This window comes from Anomaloglossus baeobatrachus, chromosome 11 (genome assembly GCF_048569485.1).
Source record: "Anomaloglossus baeobatrachus isolate aAnoBae1 chromosome 11, aAnoBae1.hap1, whole genome shotgun sequence".
Lineage (NCBI taxonomy): Eukaryota > Metazoa > Chordata > Amphibia > Anura > Aromobatidae > Anomaloglossus > Anomaloglossus baeobatrachus.
The window spans coordinates 55,167,046-55,177,516 of NC_134363.1; the positions used below are offsets into that span (position 1 = coordinate 55,167,046).

The following is a 10,471-nucleotide window of genomic DNA, read 5'->3' on the forward strand; positions in this document are numbered from 1 at the left end:
AGCGTAGCAGCGACGGCTCCCTCCCTGCCCGCAACAACTTGGCGTCACGAACAGGATCTTACCGTTCTACCGCCTGGTAGAAGTGCGCCTTGTGTCCCGCCGGAGGTGTCCGGCCGAAAAATCTCAGAATCCGCCATCTTGGGCGCGAAAAGTTCCCCGCTCAAGCGTCTTCCCGAGCAGTGGAGGCGCGAAAGCCGAAGCTCCGCCCGTGAAGAGGGGGTGCTGAGAAGAAACCAAGGGGGACGCGGATGGAGAGATGGCGGTGTCCTCGAATTGAAGCTCCGGAGCGCCCGCCACCGGAGCGTCTAAGCTCTGGGGGAACCGAGGCAGAGTAGCCTTTGAGGATTGCGGCCCGGGTGAGCTCCCCGTCGGGACCGCTGCTTGGCTGGAGCGCGGGAGCTGGGCCGGTTCTGCTTGAAGATGAGGGTGCAGAGCTTGCAGCAGCTGCTGGATTGGAAGGCGGAGATGCGTAGAATGGTTGCCGTGGTGTGGGCCCGTGAGCAAGGGGCCGCTGCAGCCGTGACGCGTCGCGATCAGGGCACCCAAGCTCCTGAACCAGCCTTGATAGCGTGGGAGCCGGGGGCCAGCACCGCAGCAGGAGGTCCAGAGAGAGTGCAGCTGATGGAAGAGGAGGTTCCGAGCACGCTGCTCCCGCCACCGTTTCCAACGGCGATCAGCGGTTCTGGGCTGCACTGCTTATGGAAGGAGAACCCGATGTACCGTCCGGTCCCTGAGTGGGCCGACCCCCTGCGGTGGTAGCCGGCCCAAAGGCAGCAATCCCTCCGCTGCAAGTTATCCCCGTTGGGACCACCAGTATCGTAGTTAAGTGAGTAAATGAGGTAATCAACCGAACTGTAACCTGATTAGCAACCGTGATTGAACAGGCCGTTGCTGGCAAGTTGTCCCTGAAGGGACCCTTTGCACCGTTGGCGTAAGGAACTACTTACGGACACGCCCGAGAACTTGCAGGGCAACCACAAACTTGTGGAATGTAAATAAATGTTGGCCTTTATTCCGTGGCCGCCTCCGGAGAGGCTGTTTTGGAGGATGGGCCTGGAGGAAAGGGATGGCCCAGGCCCGTCACTACCGTAACCGGTGGCGATCCTCCGGGGGTCAGGGGTCCCCCATGGATGTGGGTCCCCTGAAAGAGACCGTACCCGCTCGGGCAGCCTGGTGATGGACTGGGGTCAAGGGGTGCTGCCCACTTCTTAGGGGCAGCATCAGGGCCAGGTTGTTTGGGTGGGAGAGAGCGGAAGCCGTATGTTTTAATAAAAATGACTACCGTTAGCAACGTTTAAGAACCGTGCCTCCCGTAAGGGAAGATTGATAAAAATGCTTATGTTTGATGTTTTACCTGTTTTTACCTCTTTTTACAGTTACAAAATAAAACCGGTGATGGACGGGCAGCCCGCGGATGGTCTGCATTTAAGCAAGGGGGAATGTGGCGCCCTGGACAAGCCAGGTCGTCACAGGTACTGCAACAACACACCCCACACCCCGGTTAGGCACACCAGTCACACACAAATCCTTGTTGCCTCTCTCCAGGGGCTGATGTCCACACCAAGTGGGGTGGAGCCAGGCGGTTGGCCCCACCCACGGAGGAGTTCACAGTCCTGGAGGCGGGAAAAGGAAGCAGAGCAGTTAGGGAGAGTGAAGGAGGAAGTGGCAGTTGAGGAGCAGTCTGACCGTGTCCGGGTATGTTGCCCGGGCACATACAGCAAGGTTGGCAGACAGTGGTGGCCGTCTGCAGGAGAGGCCGATCGACGTGGAACCGTAGGACCGGGGTCGGGCGGTGGCTCGCCGGTACCAAACCGGGAGCGTAGAGAAGCCAGAACCATTCGGCAGGGCCTACGGACCCCGACCAGGCTCGGAGTCACCGTTAAACCAGTCAAATCCGTTAGCGACGGGAACCTCCGGGGTTTCCCAGCAGCAAAGACCCGATTGAAGGCAACCGTCCAAACCGTGAAGGGAAATACAGTCACCGCCAAGACTACAATTCCCAGGGCCAGAGCCTGCGGGCAAAAGGAGCTCCTCCGGCGCCTATCATAGCTGGGGAGCGGGTTACCGGTGGGAAGCCATCGGGGCCGAGAACACACTACAGGTGCAGGGAAAGGCAGCCACCGCCAACCTACCGGGAGTGACCACTGCAGCCGGCTGCGGGACCCGTCTATCCAGCCGTTTGTTTTACCAGAGACTCCGTGTACGTTATTGGCTGAGTGAGTACCACTGTGCCGTCTGGCACCGCGCTGCCCCCGCGACCCTGCACCTCACCAAACCCTGCCATCCACATATCAGTCACCTCACCGGGCCCCGAGACCACCCAAAACCCCCCTACCCACGGAGGGGAGAGAAACATCTCGGCTGCTCCCTGTCATCGCTCCCGGGATCCCCGTCCAGAGCAGCGGTGGTGTCCCAACCTCACCACAAACCGTGGGTGGCGTCACGGACTGACTTCCCAAACCCCAAAAACTATCCCCTTTCACTCACGGGCGAGGAGCGCTGCTCGAGTCCCCGGATCCGGCCCACCGCTCGAGCCACCGAGCAGCGAGCAGCAAGCAGCAGGCTGCAGCAGCGCCGGACCCAAGCGCCAGCGAGAGTGCAGCAGTGACGGCTCCCTCCCCGCCCGCGACACTTAGATGAATGTGCGTGTCACGATGACTTTGGGATAGCGGGGAACCAGTTCCTAAGCTGTCCCTCAAGCTAGGGGGCCATATGCTATCTTTAGTCTCAGGGATACTCTTAGTGGGGGAGAGGCCTAAGTCTCCTTCCTGTCCTGTGCTCCTGAACAGTCCTAATCCAATTCCCTGTCCCCATATCCCAGAGAGGGACGGGACAGGAGTGTGTTGAATTCACAGAAAAAGACAGACAAAGGAAAAAACAAAATTCTGTCACACGGCACACACACACAAACACACACACACACACACACACACACACACACACACACACACACACGATATGACAATAAGAGATTCAAAAGGAAAACAAGAGAAGGAAGGAAGTACAAAACAACTCCACAACCACAACAAGCAAAAAGCAACACTTTCACCATAGAGTCTAGGACACCACACCTAACAAACCAACATAGAATAAACTATAGCTGACATAGGAGGAAGGATTCCACCAGCACAAATAGGAGGGGAGCAGATGTGATAGGTCTCCCCACAACATGTGATCAAAGAAGCAGGCAGACTAGCAGAGATTAACTCTTGCTAGCCTGCCTATGATTCAGTACACAGCAGGTTGACGCCCGAGTCTGCCTGTGTTGATCCCAGATACCAGCGAAACCATCGGATGGAGTATCATAATCTGCAATGTAAACAGAGCCCAACGCTCCCATGACAGTCGGCGAAGATTGTGCAAAACTCTGGAAAAGCTCCCTGCATATATGTTAGAGTATACATTTTTTCCAGTTGGGGTCCGTCCCATAACCAACCTAAAAAAGGACTAACTAAAGAATGAATATATGTAACGAAGACTCGCTGTTCATACATTCAGTCTTTTGAGCATCCATATCCGCTAAAAATTTCCATAGACATCAAGGTGTTAAAAGAAGTGAGGGGATTTCTGGTGTTTTCCAAGACTTTTTAATCAATACTTTACAATACAAAGCAAGGGGAAAGTTCAAAAGATGGCCCAGGTGTTTTGGGGTTTTTTTTTACCAGCGTTTTGCTGGAAAAACCACTAGTATTTTTTTTCATTCTTGAATGACTTTAAAATCCTATAGAACAAAAACATCAAAAAAGAAGCCCCCAAAAACGCTGGTAAAATGCTCAGGAAATGACCAAAATGATGCAAAAAAAGGACACTTTAGAATAAAAAACGCCAAAACCTTGTCAGATTCGTCTGCCTGAAAAAAAAACATTGTGTGCAAACATGTTTTTCAGCCTTAAAAGGAATCTTTCAGCAGATTTTTGCTATGTAATTTGAGAACATTATTTTGGGCCAATACCATGTATTTTGGTTGTTTTTATAGCAACTTTTCTGATGTATGTAATTTGAGAGCAGCATGATGTAGGGGTTGAGACCTTGATTCCAGCTATGTATCACTTACTGGGCTGTGTGTTGTTTCAATAAAAAAAACTCTGTGTTTTATCAGCAGGAGATTATCACTCCAGGACTAGGTGACTACTTGTCTGACCACGCCCACATAACTGATTAGCAGCTTTCTGTCAATGTACAGTTTACACAGAAAGTGGCCAATCAGTGGTGTGCATAGGGTTACACAGAGCTCAGCATTCTGAGCACTGCTAGATCTGCAGCAGACTTGATAACCCTCACATTACACGCATTGTGCACTGTGAGGATTCTCCGGTGTCAAAGCCGGGAACGGGTGGTCATATAATGCAAATATGCAAACTCCTAGCCAGAATCCAGCTAGTATACTTGCATTGAGCAAGGGTTAGGAAACAGCTGAGCACAGATGCACCTTGCTTGTAGTGTAACGTCCATAGAAATGAAAGGGAGTTATGCAAATAGCCTGAAGAAGACCTCAAGCCTGAGGTTGAAACTTATTACTTAATAAAGTTGTTTTGTAAGTCACAAGAGGATCCATGATTCTTAGAGGGAATCTGTCAGCAGGTTTTTGCTTTGTTTTCTGAGAGCAGCAAGACGTAGGGGCTGAAACCCTGATTCCAGCAATATGTTACATACTGAGCTGATATCAGTGTTTTATCAGCAGGAGATTATCACCACAAGACTAGGTGTCTGGTGCCATGTAGTCCAACCATGCTGCCACCACCATTGATTGTAAGGTTTTTGCCTATCCATATGCAGAGTGTACACAGAAATCTGCCAATCAGTAATGTGGGTGGGTTTATACAGAGGTTAAAGAAAAACTCTGATTGTATCAAAATCACCCCACACAGACCAGAAAGTGATACGTCGCTGGAATCAGGCTCTCCATACATCATGCTGCTCTCAGATTACATGGCAAAAATCTGATGACGGATACTTACAGGTGGCAGAGATGATTGCAAAGTATTGAAATGAGCCATACTCACCTGTTTTATCCCCCTTGCCTCAGGACAAATAAATGATAATTTTCTGTTCTTCAGAGCAGAACTCAGGAAACTGACATCAGTAAATGTGGGTATTCCAATTCAGGGATAGAAAGATTATTCTTTATATAATAAATTGCGACAATTTTTCAATAAAATTTCTATATAAATTCTTTGTGGGTTTTTAAGATCTCCGTGTGCCCTCATTAAAATAGATTATAAAAATCTCTACCACTCGTGATTGGCATCACAGATGCAGGACTGTTTACAGGTACGGTGCAGACTTAAGGGCTGTGTCTTGTAGAGACGTTCACTCTGGCTACTAGGCTTAAAGGGGTGATCTGAAGGCAAAAGTCATTCTCATTCTTAATCCCTGTCTATTTAGTGTCATAATCTAAACTGTTTTCTAATATATTTGCATTAAAACGTCCCTACTGTTCACTCACTATACTATCTAACTGATATTATATATTTTTTTACCCACTTCCTTCCTGATGATGCTTAGTTTGATAATTCTAATGCGTGCAGAGAAACCACACAAAGCATCATTAGGGTCAGAGGCTGTGGTTACTGATACAGCCTCTGCCCCCTCCCGGAAACAAAGCATCATCAGTGACCTTGTTTCAGTGGCTGGGCTGGTCAGTGCACTCTGTGCCGTGTGCCATGTTCACAATGACAGCTCACTCTGTTGTTGGCTCAGATCAGAAGTAACAGCAGGCAACAGAGGTTTAATAGAGCTGCCCCCACAAATGATGTTACTAGCCTCTGAACACCAGGTATTCTGACACCACTCTGTTTCCGTCTCGTTACTGCTGATCTGAGCCAACAACAGAGTGTACTGTCATTGTGCATATCAAAAGTACACTGACCATAGAGACTAGCCCAACCCCTGAAAGGAGGTCACTGGTGATCTCGGGAGCGATGGTAGGGAGCAGTTGGGATGTTGTTTTCCCTCTCCGTGGGTAGGGGTTGGTGGTCCCGGGGTCCGGTGGTGTGACGGGGAGGCAGGGTTGGGGAGGCACAGGGTTGCAGGGACAGCGCGGCGCGGTGCCGGATGGCACTGGTGTACTCACTCAGCAACAGATGCACCAAGGCTCTGGTAAACCAAACGGCTGGATGGACAGGTCCCACAGCCGGCTGCAGTGTCTCTCCCCGGACAGGTGATGGTGGCTGTCTTTCCCTGCACCTGTATGTACTGTGTTGACTCCGATGGCTTCCCAACGGTAATCCGCTCCCCGGCGTATAGGTGCCGTAGGAGCCCGTGTTGCCCGCAGGCGCTGGCCCTTGGATCTCTAGCCCCTGGCGATGGCTAATATCCTCACGGTGTGGACTTTTGCCTTCTGTCGGGACTTGGTTGTTGGGGAACCCCTGGGGTTCCTGTCACACTCGGATTTGACTATTGACGGCGGCTCCAAGCCTGGTCGGGGTCCGATGGCCCTGCCTGTGTGTGCTTAGCTTCACTCCACTCCCCGGTTCGGTACCGGTGGGCCACCGCCAAGCCCCGGTCCCTACGGCTTTGCAGAGTTCCACCAACTCCTGCAGACGGCCACCACCGTCTGCCAACCTTGCTGTCAGTGCCTGGTCTCCTACCCAGGCACACGCAGACGTTTTACTCCTCTCACTTTCACCTCCTAAACTGAACTGTCTCCTTTTCCCGCCTCCAGGCCTGTGAACTCCTCGGTGGGTGGGGGAAACTGCCTGGCTCCGCCCCACCTGTTGTGGACATCAGGTCCTGGAAGGAGGCAACAAGGGTTTTTGTCTGACTAATGTAACTGTCTGGGGGGTGGGGAGTGTGTGTGTTTTGTCTGTGGCTACCTGGCTAGTCCAGGGCGCCACATTCCCCCTTGGTAAAATGCAGACCGTCCGCGGGCTGCCCGTCCATCACCGGTTTTATTTTTCAAACTGCAAAAATATAAATAACATGGGAAAAACGGTAAAACATGAAACATAAGCATACTTTAGGTCCTTTTAAACGTTACAACACACATAAACATTTTTAATAACGGACGGATGGATGTCTTCCGCTCTCCCACCCAAGCAACCTAGCCCTGATGCTGCCCCTAAGAAGTGGGCAGCACCCCTTTACCCCAGTCCAGGTTCAGGCTGCCCGAGCGGGAACGGGTATGGTAACTCGCACCCGACTGTCACTTCAGGGGACCCCACGTCCAAGGGGGAACCCCTGAGCCCCGGAGGATCGCCACCGGTTATGGTATTGGCGGGCCTGGGCCATCACTTTCCTCCAGGCCCATCCTCCAAATCAGCCTCTCCGGAGGCGGCAACGGTATCCATCCCACAACATTATTTACAAGACCACAAGTTCGTGGGTGGCCTGCAAGTTCTCGGCCATGTCCATGAGGAGTTTCTCCTGTGGGGTATGGGGAGTTAACTTAACAAAAGTGGCAACTCCAGTCCCAACGGGCACGGTTCTCTTCTCGGACGGTAATCTGGTGATTTTTCGGTTTGATTAGTGTTCATTCATTCACAACTGAAACAATCAACATACTGCAGAGGGTCCCAACGGGGACAACTTTGGTGACAACGGTAAACCGCTGCCTTTATTGCTCACTTCCGTACTGCTCACCTGGCTCCAGGTGAAGAAACACAGGCTCCATCCCTTCCAGCGCCCGGCAGGCGCGACGGGGAAGGGCCACCCGGCATCCGTTATTTCCACTCTGAGGGATGTAGGTGGCCTCCATATCATACAGGCCGAAGATTCCCTCTTCCTCTGAGACAGGCTCCATCTCAGCTCCCGAGCCACTGTCATCTGACTCCAGGGGGCTGATGACGGGACCTGGCAGGACTGAAATGGTTTCTAACTGAGCCCAGACTTGTGGTCCCTCAGTGGCAGGCGATCCGTCATCGGTCGGTATATGGAGGCCCGCCATCGGTTCTTCTGAGTCAACTGTTCCAGCTATTGGTTGGCTGGCGTCCTCTCAGGCCTTCGGGCCCTGGTGGGGCATCAGCACGGGCTCCGCCACCTCCATCGGGGACGGCGGGCTGGGCGAGGCTGTATGGGCGGCTAGCACAGGCGATGGAGCGGGCCCTGCAGGGGCCAGGGGTAGACCGAATCTTTCAGCCGCAGCGTCTGGTCCCTCAGGGACACAAGGGCGTGGGTCACTCACCAGCTCTTCCAGCATGGCCTCTATTTCATGCACCCACACGACCGCAGCCAGCTCCTCCATCTCAGCGGTCCAGAGATCCAGCAGGTCCCGTACCTGGGCCCGGTTACGACAGCACAGCAGCATCACTTGGGTTTTCAGCCACGCCGTCCTGTCCAGGTGCTGGCCCTTGGATCTCTAGCCTGTGGTGGTGGCTGTAAATCCTCACGGTGTGGACTTTTGCCTTCTGTCGGGACTTGGTTGTTGGGGAACCCCTGTGGTTCCTGTCACACTCGGATTTGACTATTGACGGCGGCTCCAAGCCTGGTCGGGGTCCGATGGCCCTGCCTGTGTGTGCTTAGCTTCACTCCGCTCCCCGGTTTGGTACCGGTGGGCCACCGCCCAGCCCCGGTCCTTACAGCTTTGCAGAGTTCCACCAACTCCTGCAGACGGCCACCACCGTCTGCCAACTTTGCTGTCAGTGCCTGGGCTCCTACCCAGGCACACGCAGATGTTTTACTCCTCTCACTTTCACCTCCTAAACTGAACTGTCTCCTTTTCCCGCCTCCAGGCCTGTGAACTCCTCGGTGGGTGGGGCCAACCGCCTGGCTCCGCCCCACCTGTTGTGGACATCAGGCCCTGGAGGGAGGCAACAAGGGTTTTTGTTTGACTAATGTAACTGTCTGGGGGTGGGGGTGTGTGTGTGTGTTTTGTCTGTGGCTACCTGGCTAGTCCAGGGCGCCACAGAAGGCGGGGAGAAGGAAGGAGGGGAGAAGGAAGGCGGGGAGAAGGAAGGCGGGGAGAAGGAAGGAGGGGAGAAGGAAAGCAGGGAGAAGGAAGGAGGGGAGAAGGAAGGCGGGGAGAAGGAAGGAGGGGAGAAGGAAGGCGGGGAGAAGGAAGGCGGGGAGAAGGAAGGAGGGGAGAAGGAAGGCAGGGAGAAGGAAGGAGGGGAGAAGGAAGGAGAGGAGAAGGAAGGCGGGGAGAAGGAAGGCTGGGAGAAGGAAGGCAGGAAGAAGGAAGGCAGGAAGAAGGAAGGCAGGGAGAAGGAAGGAGGGGAGAAGGAAGGCGGGGAGAAGGAAGGCGGGGAGAAGGAAGGCAGGAAGAAGGAAGGCAGGAAGAAGGAAGGCAGGGAGAAGGAAGGAGGGGAGAAGGAAGGCGGGGAGAAGGAAGGCGGGGAGAAGGAAGGCAGGAAGAAGGAAGGCAGGAAGAAGAAAGGCATGAAGAAGAAAGGCGGGAAGAAGGAAGGCGATGAGAAGGAAGGTGAGGAGAAGGAAGCCGGCACTGACCGGATGTGGGGCTTGTATGACATGACAACCTCAAGTGAGCCCCGGCACCACGAGCTCGAACACTGCTGGGAGGGCGCCGGCACAGTAGGTGAGTATAGGCTTTATTATTTGACCTGGAGGAAACATGTGGAATCAGAAGGGGTTGTGCTAGTAGTGGACAATCCCTTTAAGTTATTTTATATTGTATTATATTCTGATACATTTCTAAAATGCTATGATAATTGAAAGTGTGCCACTTGGCCGGTTCTGTTAATACTGGAATATAGAATTCTAATGTATTCATATCATCAATGTAATAATTCAGATACAGCCATATTATTAGATCTATTATGTATTATCTTTTAGATAATCCAGTTTATATAAATAGATCAGTCATCTATGTACCCGGGTTTGGTGTTTGCTATGCTGCTCACCTTTTCCATTTGCTCCTTTGCAGTCCTGTCCCCATCATACTGGTTGTGGTCCAGAGGAGACGGAGATGTGATAAATGCGGTGCACAGAGTAATGAGGAAGAAGGCAGGCAGCAGCAGAGGCATTTCCTCCAGCAGGCAGCAGGATCTCAGCACCATGCTTAATTATGGGCCATATATGTGCAAATATCATGTAAACGTATAGGAGAAATAATCCTATAGCCGAATCCTCAGCCGCTCTATGGGGGATGTCAGGGCTGATATTCTGCACAGCTGTTCTGCTGCAATGGAGACTGCATGAATAAGAAGCTTCCCTGGTAGAGCCCCCCCTGCTGGCTATCAGTAATCAGTACACATGCTCATTCATTTCACTTTACACAGGCAAAACATACAAACAGTGGGTTAGCTAAAATCTAAGTTGCGGACCCTCCAAAATAAATCATGAAGCTGATATAAGAAATCTCAAGAAGTACCATCGACCATCCAGAATCCCAGTGTAGGAGTGTGTGGTAAAGTGTCTTAGGTGGATAAGCTTTAGGGTAGAGCTTAGGTTGTAATAGGAGTAGCAGAGTGGAGAATGTTAAAGAGATTGTCCACTATTTTAACATTGATGGCCCTCTCTTAAGGGGGCTTTACACGCTCCGACATCGCTAGCAATGTTGCGAGCGATAGCACCC

At 52.3% G+C, this 10,471-nt stretch overlaps 1 protein-coding gene across 2 annotated transcripts in view; it reads right to left on the minus strand.

Annotated features, from left to right (window-relative positions):
* The window catches only part of LOC142257206 (dickkopf-related protein 3-like), a 50,228-nt gene extending 40,124 nt beyond the window's left edge, over window positions 1–10,104 (minus strand). For both annotated transcript variants that reach the window (XM_075329346.1, XM_075329345.1), the window contains exon 1: window positions 9,798–10,104. In XM_075329346.1, the coding sequence (XP_075185461.1) occupies window positions 9,798–9,953 (156 nt within the window). In that variant the 5' untranslated portion in view covers window positions 9,954–10,104. The remainder of the gene's footprint in view (window positions 1–9,797) is intronic.
* Between the last annotated feature and the right edge of the window lie 367 nt (window positions 10,105–10,471).